Genomic DNA, 20,636 nt, shown 5'->3' with positions numbered 1-20,636 from the left:
GAAAGTGAACCAAATGCTGAGATATAGACCAAGTTGGGAACCACTGGTATAAAGCTTTTGGTGATGTTATAGTTTTGCAGGCATTTGCTCATAAAACAAAGTGTTGGACAAAGATATTTTAAACCTTGTGGTGGCAGTAGGGGTAAAATCATAGGACCACCACAGTTGTCAAGTCATCCTGTGAAATCCATCTAATAGTTATCGGGACATTTCACTCGAAACCACAAATGTCACCCTCAGGGTGGTGCTGCAGAGAACATGAGGGGATCACCAAAGTCAGGCCCGTCAAAAAAAAACAACCAATTCAGTATTTTAATTAAAACAAATTCATTAGCATTGACTTTATCTACTGTATATATTCATTACTGTTAAAGAGAGTGATACTCCCATGTCATGTGTTTGTATTACCTTATTTTCCTGTAAATAAATCTATATCCTTTTTTTTTTAAAGTGTAAAGTGCAACATATTTTTTTCTTTACCAGAGCTGTGTTTATAGCAAATCTCGGAGGCCCCTTTGCAGAACAAGTAGTAGCTGCTTTCAGTGCCCTTCAGCTCAATGCTCACACAGTTGAACACAGAGTTGAAGACAGAGCTCCTCCTCAGGGACTTCTTCAAGAAACAGCCATAGGTCTTGTCCTCCAGTTGCCATGGCAGGCTGCCTCCTTTCTCTGGAGACACAATGTCAATGATGTTAGTTCCTCCGCCCAGGACTAGCATGTCTCAAGATTTTGATATTATTGAGCATTTAGGATTCAGGCCTGCAGTGTGGTGGTTTGTTCTTTTATGTCTCCCCATTCGTACTTCTACTAAACACAGGGACGGGCTTGAAACCTTTCCCAGCACAACAAGCAGAGAGGAGGGATACACCCCGGACAGGTCAGCAGTCCACCACACAGTTACACAACAGGCATAGCTAACATCCATGCCCAGATGGAAAGCATGTTTCTGGAATGTGGAGGAAACGCATATGAACATGGGGAAAACTCAGCAGGACGTCCATGACGTGAGGCAGGAGTGTCGACTTCCCATCATGATTTGTGTAGTTTCAGTGTGGCTCTGTGGATATAAAACATGTAATAACTGACGATAAAATTACTGACAAAAAAAACTAATGCTGGTGGAATACCATACCCAGCTATATGTGAGCATGTAAAATGGTTTTTAAGAGAAAAGAAGGAATGAACTACAAACATGAGGCATTAAAGGACACATAAAGTGTGTAGGATTTAGTGGCATCTAGCGTAGTGAAGGAGAACTATGGTGGCAGCAGAACACTCCTATCTAGAGCCAGTGTTTGGTTTGCCCCTTATGGGCCACTGTAGAAACATGGCAGTTCAACATGGTGGATTCCATGGAAGGCGACCTGCAGCGTCTGTAGACATAAAAGACTCATTATAATGTAGCAAGGGTTAGGGTTAGCATCTTCAGGTGATTATACACTAATTAAAACACATATAAATATTATATTCCATTTCTTCTAAGAGATCCTCCTGAATGTTACACACTGGACCTTTAAATCATAGATGTCCTCTTCATTATAGAGTTAAGGTGTTGAATGGCTCAAAGGCATGTCTTTCTTGATATTTTAGGTACTTTGGTTCATGAAATAGAGAGATATTAGATAATTCTTATTATGCACTCTTGCTTTTATCTAAAGTTGATTTCTTGAGTGAAACATCTGCTGTCCTGCTTCCACTGAAGAATAAAATCATCTTCTTTAGGTCACCATCAAACCTTTTGGATAAAGTTCCCTACAACAGAGAGATTGGACATGTGTGTATGAGTACATATGTGGGAACAGTTGAGGCAGACTACTTTTCCTCATCTTAAGACACACTTTCCCACGTTATATCAGTCGAGAGCAGATCGAGTTCGGACAGGCCCAGACACTTTGGAGATTTGCACAGGTATGTTAGTGGGCAGCTTTCTGTGTGTCCTGTGGAACACACCATACTTAATACTGACAGTCCTGTTGTCATCAGTCCTTCAGATGTTTTTCTTTAAGTACACTGTGTGATTGCGCCTACATTCTTCTGTGTTCTTGTTTTCTATAATGCACCTGCTGATGAATGTGTCTGCTAGAAGTGCTCCTTTCAAACTGTTCCATGTACCCATTTTACATTTATACCATTGTCCAATTAATCATGTTGCAATGATTTGCATAGTTTTTATGAACAATAGACGGTGGTGACGATAATTGGTGGCCTCTTTCATCTGCAATGCTGTTAGCCAGAATACAAACAGTGTTGTTAGCGCCTGTGCCAAAAATAAGTACTATTTACCATAAATCCTGTTGCTTCTTGACACAAACAGGATGTTAGTAGCTGTCTCATTTTCCACCTCTGGCCTCACTCTGCATGTGCTCATAGATAATGCAGAAACCTGAAGACAATGACAGCACTTTATAAAACCTGCTCCAAACATGGTAGCTAAACATAAAGCTGCTTACACATCAAGAGCAATCTCCAATCTCCCAAATAAAGGAATATCTTCTGGAAGATGGCGTTCATCCCCGCAGTAGAGTTCCAGAGATTTGGAGAATCTTCAGTGTAACGAGGTGAAGCACTGCTTACCCTTGTTGGTTTTCCCTTTAATCTGAGCAGTTTGCTTTTATTAGCCCTAATTCATTCACCTATATGACTGATTTAAAGGTCCAGTGTGTAGGGTTCAGTGGCATTTAGCAAGGTAGTTGCAGATCGCAACTCTGTCGCTTCACCCTCCTTTCCAAGAACGAAAGAGAAACTACGGTGGCTGTGAAACACCCCTATCTAGAGCCAGTGTTGAAACATGGTGGTTCAACATGGTGGTTCAACATGGTGGACTGGCAACCAGCAGTGTCTGTAGATATAAACAGCTCATTCTCAGGTTACAAAAACATAATGCATATTCAGGGGGATTATACACAGCCGTCAGCCTTAGACATGAAAGTGCCCACGAAGCCAACTTCTAAACTCTCTGTTTACTGTGATGGATCCTATTCCCAAACTAAAAATTACTTATATTTTGGGAAATATAATATATTATTATTATATTATTATTATAATATTGAAATATTGTAAATTTCTTCATGCTGCTGCTAGGTTGAACCCTTCTCTATGAAAACTCACCTATACCGGCAATCTGTATCACTTCATTAGTTGAAAAACTAAAATATGGAGTTTAGATATGTGCTTTATTATGCTAGGAAACTAATCAGTCACATGGCGGCCAGTCATGAGAAACTTAGAGTTTCAAAAAAACAAAAGCTGCTATGTAGCATTTCAAAATTAAACACTAAAAATCTTTTGAACACCTTGTCTGGAGGTGTGTGTGCTGCATGCAGAGCCAGACGCAGCTGTAGCATGCAGACACACTGGGACAGAGAAACAAAGTGAGAGTAGCTAGAGGGTCTTGTTGTTGTCCTGCCTTTGGTTGTTGCCCTCCTCCTGCTGTCTTTAGCTCCACAGGAGAGCTGTGCAGGGCTTAGAGTGCGCCTCTGAGCATCAATAATAGAGGACTCACAGCACCCATCACATAAAGGACTGAGGCAGCGGGACAACTTAATACCATTCAGCTACTAATTAACTAATTGAAAGACGAAAGTCTCTAAATCTGGTAGTACAAATAACTGATTATTCCTCTTTGTGCCTGTACATAAAATGCTCATCCGTTTTAAAATGAGCCGTAAAATCAAGTGCACAGTGAGTGTGAAATCTTGTGGCTCAGTCCCATATTTGCCAATGAGATCAATGTTCTCTTATTACTGACAGCAACAAGAGCCCATAAAGACCTGATTTATTGTTAACTCTTTATTTGGTCTGGAGGAGTTAGACGGGCTGTAGGTGGAGACTTAAACCCGTAAGGTCAATCACATGAAGCGGTAAAATGAGATGTAACCACATTCATAAGGGCCTTGAGCAGAAGAAGAGGGGAAGTATATAGAGCAGGGGAGCTTCAGTGGAAAGAAATGGACTCCATTTTTGTAAGTCCTCCTCTCCAGCTGTCAGCCCGCTCCCTGTCCCATGGGGGGTTGCCACGGTGACAGGAGGCCACATGTCTTGGGGGCGTCGTTTTGGTCAAAGGACCCCATTGTTCTTGTGTTAAGCCGTCTTCACTATGCCCGTCTGCCAGGGACAGGGGCTTCAGCTTCACACCCCTCTCACACACACACACACAAACACTCTCTCTCTCTCCCGCTCACTCTCAGACACAGTGAACACACCCCACACCCACTTGTAAAGAGGTGCAGCAGTTTGGCTGTACACTCACACAATCAAACAGCCTATTCACCAAGATGCCCGCAGTTACAAGTTTTAAAATCAGACAAGAGATGAGTCATAACACGGGCACATGATACTATGAAAGAAAGCAAACACACACACACACACACACACTCCAAAAGTAATTTTTGTTCTGCAGTAGCACCTAACATTTCACACTCATGAATGTGCATCTACTAAATGATTTCCTCCCCTGAAGATAATATCAGTTCCCTTGACTTCTTTCATCTCCTCATACTTGATCAACTTGACAGATTAATAACTGGCCACTGCAGCTCCTCAGGTCCACCACCAGATGGCAGAGTAGCCCCACTGCATGGACCCAGAACCATATTAGTGGCTATATGATTCTGTCCATTTGTCTTCCAGTGGGAATACAGAAGAGACCTTGGCACACACTCGGAGTCAGAAACCTCTGGTGTCCTTCAGCCAAGTGACTCTGACTTGATGTAAAAGGAGCGAGTCAATTACCCAGTGATGGATAGATTACAGTCATGCATCATTCTGGGAGCCAATTTTCCTATGCGAACTGAATTTGAAACTCAATTTGTTACTGCTCTCTCCATTCCTCTCCGACAGATGGATGGAGCCAGTAGAGGGGAGCCGATCTGAATCTGTGACTGGTGGAATCTGAGGTTAGAGGTCAATTTACTTGCAGTAATTTGGCTGTGTCCAAAATGTAGATCAGAATGGTAATTTCTGAAGCGATGCAGTCAGTTATGGCATAAAGGTCGTGGTGCATGCAAAAGGAAAGCTGCTGTACGTGAACTGAACTGACCACACAGCTGGAACATCACATTTGAGAGAGAGTGGCTGCTTTATTATCTGGATGAATTCCTTTCAAATGAGTCTGAATCATCTGGTTAAATGAACACAGTTTGATCTAATGAGGTGTCTTTACATGCAACCAAAGCATTTAATCAGAAACGGAGTCAAGCAAGGTACATTTTGACATTTCAGGAAATGCACAGAGAACACTCTGGCTTCTTTTTAATTTGATGCAACGTATAAGGCAATTTCTACTTGACTTGCCATTGCTAGAATTACTGACAGTGTATTAAACCAGATCAGATAATGCAACGAGACAGGGACGTCTTCAGGACATTGACCTGTCAACAGCTTGGATCACAAAAAAGGAAAAACCTACAAAACAAAACCATTCCAGCAACCACAAATAAACTGAATTGTTGGAGCCTATTAATTAGATTCTGGTGTGTAAGTCACATTTTCTCCCTCCATTACTATTCCATTATTCCAGCCCCTTCCCAGGCTTGCCTGACAGATGGTGAATGCAGTACAGCCGTCCTCATCTATCCACAAAGAGTGGATATTGACTTGGGGATCTCGATCCAGTGACTTTGGAGAGTGAGACTGAAGATGCACTGTGATTACCAGCTGAGTGGTTGGATATTGATTAGGAGGTGGTCAGCAGAGATGATTGGGCTCTCAGTGTATTGACCGGCTTGGTTAGTGGAGGGGAGAAAAAAAGAAAAAATAAAACAGAAAAAATAAAATTACCGCTCAGCTCTAATAATTCATGGGGAACACAAGCATCAATGTTAATGCCAATATAAAACAATCAGCCTGTTCTTGGAAAATCATTCCATTTAATTTGAAGAACATTGATGGTATGTATGAAGGTGTAATGGATGGATCAGTTATCCCCTGGTAATCTCAGTTCATTCAGATGAGCAGTCTCCCATGTATTCACTTAAAGTCTCATGAAGCATTGTCTTGTGTCTCCTCAAGGAGCAGAGGTGTGACGGGTGGAGCTGCGCTGAGCCGTCGGCCCCTGGTCCTCCTGCGGGCCTCTTTACTGGTGTCAGGGGAGGTCCGAGGCAGCCAGGCGAGACCTGCACTGTTGCTGCTGCTGTGCTCTGTGTTGCTCCGGTTCCTCAGGCTGCGCCGTACTGAGCGCTGCCCTCTAGTGGCAACTGGTTTGAATACATCCTCAAAATTAAAGTCAGCCTGCCAGGGGGCAAGGTCCAAACCGGCTACTGCCCCCTCTTCCTGGCTATCAGAGCTTGACCTGATGCCATTTTCCTGCTGAATAGCTGCTTGGTCTCCCTGTCTCTTCTCCTCTGCTCCATGGCTGGCTTGGTGCTCCTCTACCTGGTTCCCCTGCTCCTCTAGGACTGAGCTGCTTACAGAGCTCCTCCTGCCCCGCTTGGCTTTTCTCTGAGCTGGCTCTGATGGCAGACTCAAAGTGTTGTTGGATTCCTCAACTGGAGGTGAGCAGTCTGAGAGGGGTGCATCCAGACTACCATTACATTCTAATTTTCCATTGAAGTCTGTGCAGTGTGTATCTGCAGAAGTCTCTGCATTACGTTCAGGGTCAACTCCTCCCTGTTCAGGTACAGTGTGGGTCAGTGGGGTTTCCCTTGATGCTTCAACGTTTTCAGTGGTTTGGTCTTCATGCTGATCCTCTGTTGTTCCTCCAGTCTGGTCCAGAGTCTCCTCACCAAGCAGAACACCATCAGCAACACTGACTTTCCTTTTCTTATGTCCTTTCCCTCTGACCCTCGGCCCAGACAGCCTCCTGCCCTTCCTTGTGGAGTTTTCTTTACTGGAGTTTGGAGAAGTGATGGAATTTTCAGAAGGATTTTCCAAGCCATTTGTCACAGTCAGGTCACCAGGCACTTGATTGTCGTTAGTCATCTCAGGGTTCAATTGGGTCTCATGATTTGGGGCTGTTGGGAGAAATGAGGACAAAACAATTTCAAGGAAATTAATTTCCACCGACCGCTGCTGCCCTCCAAAAGTTCTAACTTATCAGGAAATGAAAAATAAATTGAGTGACTTTGGTCATAGATTTGGAAGGGTTGCATGTTATGGAAAAAGGCATACAGAACCAAAAAACTACTACTATAAGATTAAGTTAGTTATCGTCTGCATGATTTACCTGTGCAGCTCACAGAGGGAGCCTGGCTAATGAAGGACAGCCTCTCTGTGATGGGACTCAGGGCGGGGTTCTTGGAGGCGTATGCCCGAGAGCCGTAAAGAGAGCGGTCCACGTCCCTGTTCCACCGACGTGTTGCTGTGGAGGTCATCTGTGGAAAGACAATCAGCGTCGTTGGAAAGATTTGTACAGACGTGTCAGTGTCAGCTGAAAAGTAGCTGGTCACTTGGGATATGATGCAGAGTGATTATCTCTTGTACATCTACATCAATACTACACTGCTAATCTAGGAAAGTCATTATGCTAATTGATTCTTACACACTATTTTCTTATCAACCTCAGCAAGCAGCATAAAAATATTTATAGTGGCGACTTCTGATGGCTCATTATGCAGGCGCCATGTCCAAGTCTGGGGGTTACTGAATGAATTAATAATAATTTAAAAAAAGAAACAAGGTGTTAAAACACACAAAAAAGTATTTACTTCTCTACAGGAAGTAGGGAGAATTTACATTGTACATGCTATAAGGAAATGTGTGTAATTCCCCATCCCTAATACAGTACTATGTATCAAGATAAACCTTTTGTTTGATCATTATGGTGGATCTTGGAGAATTTACACACTGCTTTAATTAAATTTCATCAACTCTGCCACATTCTGCAGAGTGAAACGGTTATTTGGCAAAAAAACCCAAACAAAACTACTAGAAAACTGTTGTAAGAGTCAGATACTACAAGCTCAGTAAATGGCCTGTTAGTGTTTGTTACAGATTGCTTTCAAACTACTTTTTCACTGTTACCTACAAACTACCTGCCGTACTGTGCAATGGATAAACTTCTATCCAGAACGTCGCGTGCAGTTGGCAAGAAGCAGAGTTCTCGTGACTATACTAGTGTGGATTATCCCATTTATTCATTCATCTTGTCCAAATGGGTTTAAAAGGACAAGTCTGGTCATGTTCCATATTTTCTTATTGTCAACAAATACCATGACAACATTAAAAGCAAAAATAAATGCATTCTACTAACACGTATTGTGTGTGTATCCACAGCCTGATAAACGTTATTCATCTGTGCCACAGAGCTCCACTGTTGTCTTAAAACTGTTCAAATACATCAATGAGCCACACTATTGTTGACATATTCCATCATTCTGATGAATATGGGCACTGTAGTTTGAGGTAGTCCTTGACACACCGTCTGATGTGTCCATTTTATTCATATATATCACACATTCACACCAAGGGGTTTAAATACTCACCAGCAAACCAAATAACAAAATGGTCCCCAACAAATTCAACATTTACATCTTAGTGTTTTTTTTAAAAATAGTTTATATTTGTGACTTTAAATATTTAAATCTTAAGTAGATATGAATGCCTTGGGGCTGAGAGCCAGAAACTGACAAGTGAGGTTGGAAAGGATTCAGACTAACACATTGTTGGTTTTGGTCTTTCCATGTGATTTGGTGACAATAACAAAAACAAAGATATGTAAATGGCATATTGCTAGCCTTATCCTTTAAAATAACTTGATTTAATTCAAGATTTCATAATGGAATTCTCATTCTTTACAATTATCTGTTGAGAATGATCAGTGGTGGTATATCTGGGGCGTATAAACATATATACACACAGCTCTTTTCCACCAACTCAGCCAAAGTAAGTTGTAGTTAGATTGTACAGCTATCAGCTCCATGACTGCTTCCCAGAAAGACATGTCTGCAGATCCCTCAGTTAAGTGCTGTAAAGCGATCAGACTCCGCCAACTCACCTTCATCTTCCCAGAGGCCGACTTGGCAGCAGAGCGTGTCGACCTCTTCACAGGTTCGCTCTGCTCTGGCTGCTGGGGGAACACAGAGTTGGCATGAGGATATATTATATAGACCGTCTCTCTGCCACACACACACACACACACACATAAAGTGGATATCCTCAAATGTGATTAAGTTCAGATCCAGTGGAATTAAACAGTAGATTAGATGGGAGCATGTTATGACCCCTAAATTATTAGAAAGACAATCTTGTCTGGCAAATGGAGATTTGTGGAAGTGAGATCAAGCTGAAAGCAGTTTGTGGTGATAGCAGACCTTTCTCTTTCGACTGCTGGAGCGAGCTGGAACCTCACTGTTAGATTCAAGCTCCGGTCCTGGCTGCTGGAAGAGATTTACAAGTTTTATGTGTATGAAATGGAAATTTGACAGTACGGGAATCTACAGAGCATAGTAATAAGTTACAAATAGCTAAAAGCTAAAATATATATATCATATTTTTTAATGTAATTGTGCACCTAGAATGATTGATTAAATGATTAAATAAATAAATAATGATAATGAAACCTTTTTCCTTCTGTTTCTACATTGGGCTGCAGCTTCAACAGTTGCTTCAGATTGCTTTTCCTGCTCTAGGAAGGACATCACCTCATTCATGGCATCCATCTTGGAGGTTGAGCTGGGTTTAGTCCCAGACTCTAAAAAGGGGAGGGGAGGAAACAACAGTATTACAGCTGAAATCACAGCTGTAGGTAATGTTAAGACTGATTCTGTAGGTTAGCATGGTAAATGGTAACCAACTAAGGTTCTGTACTTTCTGATACTGGCAAACAGTGGTGACATTTAAAAGGTCCAGTGTGTAACATTTAGGAGGATCTATTGGCAGAAATGAAACAAAATATTAATAGGTTTGTTGTCATTTGTGTATAATCACCTGAAAATAAGAATCATTGTGTTTTGTTACCTGGAGTGAAACGTTTTTATCTACAGAAGAATCAGGTCTTTGTCTACAAACGCTGGCTCTAGATAGGGCCGTTTTTATAATAATTTATGTTTAGTCTTACAGCTTGACACACTGGAATGTATCAGGAGAGAGGAGAAGGCATAAAGTTAATTGACAATGAAAAGAAAAAATGGAGACGTATGATGGCAGTTCACCTGTCAGAATCTGAGAAAGAGACTCCTCATGGAAAGCAGTGTTTAAATTCAACGGCTGGGTGTCCCACGTACATACTGAAAAAGCAACAAATGGGAACAGCTGTCATCATGTGAAAACATTTTGACTGCATTCTACTAGAGACAATAAGCTTTAACTCTGGTTATTACAGTTTTTTTACCCTACCTGTATCATTCGTCACTGGAGAGTCACTCTCCTCCACTGAAGGGAAGAAAAACTAGGACCAGAAAACAAAAAAGACCAGATAGTGGGTCATATCCTGATTCTTATAAATAATATTCAATTATTAAACAGCATCACTCATACATCTCTTCAGAATTTTAGCCAGTTATAATTTACAAGTAAACTAAGAGAAAGAAATGAAGTAGACAGTGTAACGCGTTTTATGACATGTACAGTCCAGTATAAACACCACGCTACCATCACAGAAACATTACCAATGTTAAAACAATGCAGGCATCTCGTCTACCTTTCCATCCTTCTCTCCACTGTCCTCTCCCACAGACCGCATTCTGCGATTGCGAGGCATTGCAAGTGTAGGTGAGGCACCAAACACAGTGGGGCTGCTGAGGTCTGGCTGAGCTTGTGGTGTTTGGGATTCACTCCTTTGTGGCGTCTTCAGCACTGAGCGCAGCTGTAAGCGCCCACCTGGTGTGGGTGCTCGGGCTGGTGTGCCCCCCTTCTGCAGCGGGGTGCTGGGGGGAAGGTTCTTATCAAAGAACTCAGGAGAGAGCGGACCTCCAAAGCGCACGCTCTTTTTCTTGTTCTTAACCGTGGACTTCCCAGTGGAGTCATCGTCTTCTGCAAAGACAGTAAAACCTTGAATGCACAAATAAGCCTTTAACCTTTTCTTGCCCTTACTATACAACGTGGAGGCAGAACAAGGCAGAAAGTAAGGCTACTCTCTATAATATTAGATTGTTTACATGACTGTTGGTTTCATTAATATTTGGCAAAAATCTCAGACAAACAAATATCAAAACAAACAGGCTGATTACTAATGTATTTATATTTGAGTTGCCTTCAGATATTTTCATCACAACAAAATATTGAAAGAAACAGAAAACATGAATTAATCTATTAAAAGATATTTTGTATGAATTGTATAACTCAATTTAACGTTATAATACACTGCGTGTATAATTAACTGTATTTAAGCACTGCCTACTAATATCATGAAGTATGTTCCCATAAATTTGACAAGCTGTACCCTTTTAACACAACTAAAAAACAAAATCATGGTCTGTCATGGGCGCTGATCCCTATTTCGCACAACTGTTGCACATTCATCCCACATCGGTCTGTTATTTGATAAACACTGGCATTTAATGAGAACCATTAACATTCCCCTTGTAGCTAAAACACTCAAAAACCCTAAACTCAAATGCTGTTAATTAACATGAATTTCCTCTGTCAAAATACAACTTTGACACTGTCCTGGTATGCAGCCTGGATACACTGCATCAAGCTAAGCTCTCTATCCCAAGCCTTTGAGGCTGGGTTAAAACAAGATAAAAGGCCAGTTGCGTTTGCATGGCCACTGAGAGCCCTGCGTGTTTACCTGTAGGCCTCATCTCCAGCTGTGAAGGGAGAGAGGGGATGCGGAAGGAGGATGCAGGCCGGGCTGGTGAAGCGGCTGCAGGATCACCAGGTGGTGGTTGGCAGGAGCTTTGGAGTTCAAAGCCACAGTCCTGTTGAGAGAGAATACATGAGAGCTCCCAGTCTGTTGGATGGTAGTTGAGTTTTACAGAACAGGCTGTTGAGTGAAAGTTACTGTCTTTTTTCTGATATTAGCCTAAATGTATGCACATAGAATATGGAGAGATTATGTTATGAGAGAAATTATCTTAATTCATCAAATCAGTTTGCTGTAGGTTTCCTCTACATTTCTTTCCTTGCAAAATTTAAAATAGATGCACTGAAAAAAACATGCTGAATGTCCAAATCTTGTTGTGTAAACCATCTTTTAACAACAAATAAAAGAAGTAGTACCCCAGGGGAAAACTTTTAATGTGGGGCAGAAGGAGGAGGAAATGTTCGGTTAGCATCAGCAGTAGCTTAACACAACAACTAAAGCTCCATTATAGCTGAAGGAATGAAAACTGAGGCTGTTATATCTGGAAGTAAGGACAGGAAAGTAAGAGTGGAAAAAAACACTCCAAACCATAGTCCTCTCTATGGTTAAAACTAATATAGCAACATTTCTAAAAAACAGTGCTTTCTCTCTAATTGCCTGCATGACCACACATGTTGAGCACTTAAGGACAAGACGGTACTATGGTTGAGGGAGGAGACCGTCACAGCTTTACAGCACGGCAACAAAATTTGCCTTGTTATCACCTGCTGCGTGGCTGCAGTTAGAAGACATGATTATTGCTCAGCACCATGTGGCGACAAAAGTGTGCTATACTGAGCCTGTGGACAAAAGCCATTACATGTTTCATTTAGAAAATGGTGTGCTTGGTTAGTAAAGATTACAAGTATCCCTTAAGTTGGCAGTTTGAACTTTTCTGCTTCAATTCTTACTGAATCTGGTTGTGCTGTTAATTACAGCAAAAACAGGTTTTCACTGCTTTTAGCTTTGTTTTGGATTTTTTTGAATCATGGTGATGTCATTCTGTTACTAAAATAGCATTATCACAGCAGAAAGCCATGTACATCATAGTAGAATCACTAAAAGTTTCAGTCATTGCTCTGTGATTCACTGCTAATGTCTGTGTGCACATGTGTGTGTTACAGTCTGGATTAAGACCTAACCTGTTGGTTGTCAGTAGGGGAACAGGCTTGAAGCTCAAAGTCAACATGAAAGGGTGGGGTTATAAGCACAGCACAGGCCTCTTCCACAGTCTCACTGGATGGCAGTGGTCCTCGTGTCACAACCTGCGCCACTGGTTCATCCCCCTGTGGATGTGATTAAAGAATTCCTACGGTTTCCATTCTGTTTGAAATTCTGAAAATTTACCAAACTGCTGTTTTAGTGGATATAGAAGACTTAAACTTGATATTGCACTTGCACAGGATACAAGTAGAAGCTCCAAGTTTAAAAATCAAAGACAAAAAGGTGCCATGATAAATAAATAAACCTCAATGGACAGCACTCAAGTCACACTTGGTTTGCTTACGAGTGCTTGTTTTTCTCTTTTTGGATGCTTGCAGTCAAAAAGTCCTGTGCAGCACTGAGATCCAACAGAGGAGTTAAAAATAATCAGCAGATCCAATGGAAGCCAAGTACAGAGAGGTAAAACCTTTTAGTTAAATTATTTACAGCAGTCAAGTGAGTATGTGGTCAAAGTGAGCATACCTCATGCTCCTCCAGACTGAAGTGGGGGATAGGAGCAGTACCCTCTCTAATCTCCAACTTGCAGCTTTCTAGTGGGCCAACACGCCTCCTCTTACTGGCTGTGGGTGTCACCAGTAGTGGGTGGTTCTCCTTCTCTCCATCATGGCTGTTCCCATCTGAGAGAGAGGGGGTGGGGGGAAAACAAAAACACATAATATCTGTTAAATAAAAATAAATAAAATATCGTATATCAAACAAACATAAAAATCACAGCTTGAAAAACAACTTTTCAAAAAACTGAATCAAAGAAATGGAGATAAAGTCTCACTTCTGCAACAGACTCAGACACTAGGCAATTTAAGGAGCTGACCAAGCTAAGAAGAAATGACTGCTGTAAGATGTTGTCAGAGTCAGGCTTATACTGTGCTATGCAGTAATCCATTGCTTTTGAACAGTGCCTCCAGACATCATAAAGAAATCCTACTGGCATATATCCTTGTTGAGAAATGAAACTATTAATCCTGTGGCAATGAGGCAGCCTCACCAGACAGATAATCTCTTGTCTTGATGCATCCTCCAGTGTTGCTGTCCTGCTTTGGCATCGGATCACAGACCTCACTCTCTTCAACATCCATCAGGTTCTGGAAGGAGGCCATCTTCTGCCTCAGTGTGGAGGCGACCCGGAAGGGGCTACTTCTGACAGGCTGAGAGTTGAGACAGCAAAAACAAACACACATATCTGCTCAGTGATGCAGCTTGACAGGTCATAGACTTCTGAAATTACTGGAGTGGTATTACTGAGAGGGAGCACATCTATCACACACACATACACACAATTATGGTTTGCTGAGCTACGCATCATCTAACAGGCGAGTCACAGTAGGTCTCATGCTTGAGAATATTAAGTCATTACCATTCACACAAGAGTAAAATAATACTTTCCTTCAAGCTCAATTTGACCCAGAATGTATCCCTTTAATATCAGATTCCCCACCTGCAGACTAGAGAATTGGTAGTTCTGCCAGTGTAAAAAAAGTACCTTAACTCCATAGAAACCTGAACGTCTGCAACATAACGCACTTTCCTATTGTCCATTATACGCTCACTGTGCCAACACATTTAGCTATATGTGATGCACTTTCATTTTAATCCTGAGTGCAAGCCATATATGCTTGTGACATTAATATATTAAATACATATATTGTGATATGATTCATGATTAGCGTGGGAATTCACTGAAGAGACTACCACAATCATAAAATCTGAAGAACAAGATTTGTAGGCCAGTGCATCTCTTCAGAATCACAGTTCTTCAGTAGAAACATTTTTTGGAGCTTCTGCGATTTGGATATTGCACTTAGCCATACTGAGATTTCAATAACATTTCCATTAATTGTGCTGCCCTAGTGCCCACCTCTTGTCCTTCAACAATGCTGATGTAAGCAAACCTTTAGTAGCATCAGAAATCAATAATAAGTTAAACGCAGAGATTGTCTATTGTTAGTCCAACTAAAATGTGTTTCAAATAACTGAGGCAGATTTGGGTTTAGGTAGGGAGGACAGCAGAATGTTATGATGACTATTTATGCCATGGAGACGTGTTACTATTAGCACACTGACCGACATGTTTTATTTATCCCTCAGGCCTACATGGTGCACGTCTATGATGATTAAATATTGGGTGAGGTATCACTTTAATGAGTTCTCTATGGTATTATTTTATGTTAGAAAAGGCAGTAATGTACTCTAATATATGAATGCATTCAACATGGCACAAGAAAAAAGCCTTTAAGCATTATTACACTTTCACATGGCTTGACCTTTCTCTCCACATTGATCTTGTCAAGGCTTGTTTTGTGAAGTTGATATATTTGGGTCATCCTGTATATTCCCCTCACACTAGTATTTCAATTACAGAGAAGCCAGGGAGGACACAGCTTTCTTAAAAGCAATACACCTTCTTTTCATTAAGTGATATTTACTATTCTATTGTATTATATTACTTCCACAATTATAGATAAAAATGACGTCTTTCTCCCAGACAGGTGGTTTTATATTGATCAGAACTTGGAAAGCCCCCCCCCTCCCCAGATAATTCAGCATATATAATCGTATATCAGACCATGTCAAAGTGTTGTTTGGCCTGTACTTGTTTTAAGGGGGTGTCTTATTTACTAATAAGCTTCAATTGTTTTCTTTTGTTTTTTTATAGCATGTATTTTACAGCTGTGTACTAAATGCAGTCTGCACATGACTGAGGCTGTGAAAGGTTCTGTGTGAAGTTCTGTCCATATACTAATATACTGTGTATAACACACACCGATCAGCCATAAGATTCTGAGCACTGACTGGTGAAGTGAAAAACACTGATGATGTGGTTATCATGGCTCCTGTCAGTGGGTGGGATATATTAGGCAGCAAGTGAACATTTTGTCCTCAAAGTTGATGTGTTAGAAGCAGGAAAAATGGGCAGCGTGAGGATTTGAGAGAAAAAGGGCAGTGTGAAGCATCTTGAGCGAACTTTGATAAGGCCTGAATATGATGGCAAGATGGCTGGTCAGAGTATCTCCGAAACTGCAGCTCTTGTGGGGTGTTCCCAGGTCTGAGGAGGTCAGTACCTATCAAACGTGCTCCAAGGAAGGGAAAAGCGGTAAACTGGGAGACAGGGGTCATGGGGGGCTAAGACTCCAAAAAGGGGGGAATTAATGGCACGCTGGGAGTGAAAGGCTTGGCCCGTGTTGGTCCGATCCAACAGACGAGCTACTGTAGCTCAGAACTGCTTGGAAACAGTTAATGGCTGGTTCTGAGTAGAAAGGGTCAGAAACACACAGTGCAGAGCAGTCTGCTGTGCCCAGGTGGTCATAAAGTTATGGCAGAATGTGTGATACATGGCAGTGTTTCTGCTACATTCTTACAAATGTGACAGGACACATTTGAGCTTTACAATATCACAGCCATCCCCTCTACATAATATGGCTTTATGCAACAGCATTTGCCAGACATCACTCTGTTATTCAACCGTCACTGACACAGTGAGAGACATGTCATTTTTCTGTTCTGCTCTGCTTATTGCCGAATTAAACTAATGTTTATGCATAAAGCTACAGTCAGACACTTCCTCGGTGTGCTTCATAGGCTAATCATGGCTGCATACAGTAAGGTCTGTATCGAGACACAGCATCAGTAGCTCTACACAGGCCATTGTGTGTTACATGCGTTAGACAAGTTGCATAGCCTGTCTGCCCTCAGGCAAAGATATGGTAATAATTTTACTGAAGCTAATGTGAAGCTCCACAACAAATTATTTGTCTCTGTTTACAAGAAGCAAACTCTTTTTAATTATTATCAAGAAAGCGTTACAAACCAAGGAGAAGCCAGTGAATGCTACACAGTAAATATTCATAGGCTTTAAATATCTCAATATCTCACTGTGTGTCTAAACCAATGTGTGTGAATGTGATGCCGAACGCTCTAATCTGATCTCCACTCATCTGTAATAACCTGGTGAAGCTGGAGTGAACTGGCCACAGCAAGTTCTGTTAACAGCACGTTGTGAGTGCACAGAAACATGTACTGTAAATGTGTGTGTAGTTGTGGCAATGAGACAGTCCTCGGATGCATTCACATACAGTACGAGTAATTTATGTCAGTTTTAAATATTGATCACGGGGAGCCAACCAAAATCCTGACTGTAAGCTGAACACGGCCTCACACTGCACTGGTGTGACTGGGATCACTCCTCACCTCAGGAGTTTGGAAGGTTGGTGGAGTCTTCATCTTCTGTTGGGCCATGAAGCGGATGAGGGAGTTTGTCTCTGGGGAGCCCCGGACACCAATGCTGGACCGCCGCCTTGCCTTTATTTGTGCTAGACGGGACTTATCTAGAGCAAGAGGGAGAAGAATGCCACTTCAGTAGCACTCGAGTGCTATACAGCATGTGATGCATTTATGTATTTTGCAGCTCATTTTATGCATTAGTAGCTCTGAAGAGGCCATCTGTCACTGCTTTGGTCACATTTGTGATTGTAGTAGTGTTGTTTGGATGGTTTATTACAGATTATAACAAACCCTACAGTACATAGAGATGAATGACAATTTAAAGGGAAAAGCTCCTAGCCTCTGGAACCTTCTCAACTCTCCCATAGGTGTCCAATTGATTCACATCATTTCCATTCAATGACCCCTTTTATCCTGCATCTGTTTGTGTCACGTTCCTCCACTCACTCATTCAGGTTCTTCCCTTCAATTTGTCAACCGTCTGTATATACAGCACTTCAATCACGGGCTCTACCAGCAGGGGCTGAGCACAGTCAATACAAAGTAAACACTTCTGCCTGTAGAAGGCTATGTATATGCAAGAGCAGTTTCTCATCAAATAAGGAGCAGTCCTCTCACCTTTGCGGTTTGACAGTGATGCGGGGGTAAAACTCTGGACAGAGATGCCAAACTGACATGGTGTGAGCTCGGTGAAATTCAGGGGGGCTGAGGTGTCATTTATGACAGGAGGGGAGTCCTCCTCTGAGGGGGACACCATTTTCTCTTTCTGCTCTCCCTCTGTGATACCAGTGTTCATCTCCACAGCGGTAGCCACCTGCATAGGAAATCAAAAGAGCCGCAGGAACATGTGTCAATAGTAGTTACTGGGGGAAGCTTAAAGAGGGATGACAACGGAGGGAGAGTCAGTCACATGTATTTCCTTATTATATCCTTCCAGTAAGGATCATGCTTGTAGGCCATGGCAGCAGGCAATGATATATATTCTAACATTTCAACGTTCAACAAAACGCCCCATAACGTTGCAAAAAGGTAATGTTCCCCCGACTTCACCAGGCTGCTGATATAATATATTATAATTAATTGACGGAATACTCTGGTAACAGAAGAAAACACGCTAATACTAAGGTTTGTTAGCGTTAACTCAAAACTCCCTGCATGTGCTTCATAATAAATGAGTTTATTGAATGAATAAAGAACTGCGAGCAGTTTCGGACCTCTGTCAGAAAAGCAACATTATTATCGCCGACCCGCTCAGGGAAATTAAACCAACATGAATTGTAGTTTGTCTCTGCTCACACGGGACGTTAACGTTAGCTAGTAGCAACAACAGTGTGTCAAGCAAGTAAGAAACTTACCTTGTACATTTATGGTAAATTATAGTGGTGTCTGCTGTTAAAATATACATTAAAAACACACATAAGTCATTAAAGGTTCACTTATATCTCAATTCATATTCCTATAAAATCCCAACGATAAAAGGAGCAATTCAAATCGCGCTCCACGCCAGAGGCAGCGGCTGCGTATGGATCCCTCCGCGATATAAGGTCAGCAACGCTGTTAAACAACACGCACTTACACAGCACAACTTCAAAAAACAAAACGCGCGGTGTATAATGTAATTTTGTTAGCAAATTTAAAATGTGTATAAAACGGCGCGCGTTATTAAAACGGGTCGATAGACCAGGGAAAATGTATCGTTCGGAGGAACTAACTTCCGTGTTTTCAAACACTTGAAAACGACCGGAACTTCTTTAATATGAATTGGCCAATAGAAAGGCCAGACAAGATACCACGTGACCTACAAAAGTCAAATCAGGTTAAAGTGATACGTTTGCAGATGTCGGATTTCTCAATACCCCCTGTACGGCCTTGTAATCAACATGATTATAAGATTGGAGAAGCAGGTTTGTGAATGTGTGTGGCTTGACATGTACACAAATAACCAGACAAACAAACAAAATAAAAAAAATTTACATCGTAAAAATGTATAGGGTTGACTGATTTATTGATGTGCACATGTGATAAAATCACTCACCCATTCATTTAAACGGATACAACCACTGATCCATGGCCCAGATGCAAAAAAGCCAAGCAATCATTTTAATGTTTTGGGGTGAAATAAAAAAACAACTTTTTCTCTCCAGCAGTCCAGCTGGACTGGAACTTGCTCCCATGTCTGTGGGGCCCCATCTGCTGTTGGCTGTCTTGAAACCGAACAGCTGGAGCTGGACTGCACCCCTTTCTCACTCTGTTGGCTCTGACCTGATGCTCAAAGTTAAAACTCTACCAATCTGTCAGCCAGACAGGTAGCTATCAGCATTTTCTTGTTGGAGGTCATAGTATACACATACTGCATTATATTTATTCCTTTTAACACATGTGGGTTTTGGGCCACAACAACCTGGAAACATAGTACTTTTTGTCCTTTCACTTTCTTTAATTGTGAAGCTATGGCTGTGGCATCAGCTTTGATGCAGAGTAGGTTATAAGCCTAATGCAACAGAATGAACCAAAATGAGTGGTGCTTAAGCAATTAATAATGTATTTAACCATAAATGACCATATTTTCATGTGGTTTACCTTGGTTTTACATAAATCTGTGTGACCGAAAATCAATAAGCCTAAACAGGTGGGTGTACCGTGGTCTTCTCTTGAAAAGCTCAGTAAACCCTACCCACACACACCAGTTGCAAACATACACACAGAGTCCCCCTTTTTCTGAGGTTTCAGAGTCTGTGGCACAGCTGAGTACACTGACATCAGATGCCACTGTGAGCCTCTTTCCACAGCCGGGACTATCGACCACATGAAGCATGTGGCTTCTTCTGTTGACACCAGGCAAGGCTGTGCAAGCCAGTGGAGGCTTGACTGTTGTTGCTGTTGCACAGGCTGAGAAAACAACTCTAGACATTCACAGGTGAATAACTCTGTATGCGTATGAGTTCCTGTCGAAAATGACATGCTTACAATTTGAAGAACTGAAGACTTCCAGTTTTTGAAACTGTAAACATCTGAGTTCTGGAAACCTATAAAGACTACAGCGTTTTGTTAGAATCCACCTGTATATTTATTATTTATTTATATTTATTATATATTATATTGTTTTTAGTGTGTATATTTGATTATGCTTTAAGACCCTCATTTTGCCACTTCAAATGGTTCTAATTGACTAAAAGTGTCAGCATTTTAGGAGTAAAGAGCCCCTTCATCAACACCACTCACCTTGTTTCAAGTTTTGTGGTTGAACTGATTTTGAACAAATATTGATATAAAATAATGCCATAAAACTTTATTTTATTAAGACATAGGGTTTGTGGGGGATTGTTGATGTTTAGGCTAGGTCTCTATTCTTTTTTAGTAGATTTGGTCATGTTTGTATTTTACTTTTAGTCCTGCTCTGGGTGACTGAAGCTGACCATTGCAGCTCTTTTAGCAATATATTTTCCTCATTTGCGAACTACTTTTTCTAAAC

General features: G+C 41.4%; 1 protein-coding gene across 2 annotated transcripts; it reads right to left on the bottom strand.

Annotated features, from left to right (window-relative positions):
• Positions 1–5,077: 5,077 nt before the first annotated feature.
• cdca2 (cell division cycle associated 2) lies at positions 5,078–18,677 on the bottom strand. 2 transcript variants are annotated; one of them, XM_035657677.1, is made up of 15 exons: positions 18,520–18,677; positions 17,783–17,978; positions 17,132–17,268; positions 13,932–14,091; positions 13,409–13,563; positions 12,865–13,008; positions 11,669–11,798; positions 10,577–10,908; positions 10,273–10,324; positions 10,089–10,163; positions 9,498–9,628; positions 9,249–9,311; positions 8,933–9,004; positions 7,163–7,310; positions 5,078–6,950 (listed from the first exon to the last, which is right to left on the bottom strand). In XM_035657677.1, the coding sequence occupies exons 1-15, from the start codon at positions 18,526–18,528 to the stop codon at positions 5,980–5,982; spliced, it is 2,775 nt and encodes a 924-aa protein (XP_035513570.1). In that variant the 5' UTR covers positions 18,529–18,677; the 3' UTR covers positions 5,078–5,979. The 2 variants fall into 2 exon arrangements, with proteins under 2 accessions (XP_035513570.1, XP_035513569.1); XM_035657676.1 differs by having other exon boundaries at positions 9,249–9,314; positions 18,520–18,528.
• Positions 18,678–20,636: the final 1,959 nt, after the last annotated feature.

Source organism: Morone saxatilis, unplaced genomic scaffold (genome assembly GCF_004916995.1).
Source record: "Morone saxatilis isolate NCDOM2014 unplaced genomic scaffold, NCSU_SB_2.0 Contig16, whole genome shotgun sequence".
Lineage (NCBI taxonomy): Eukaryota > Metazoa > Chordata > Actinopteri > Moronidae > Morone > Morone saxatilis.
Note: the sequence above shows the minus strand (reverse complement) of the source record. Positions and strands in the feature narration are given on the sequence as shown.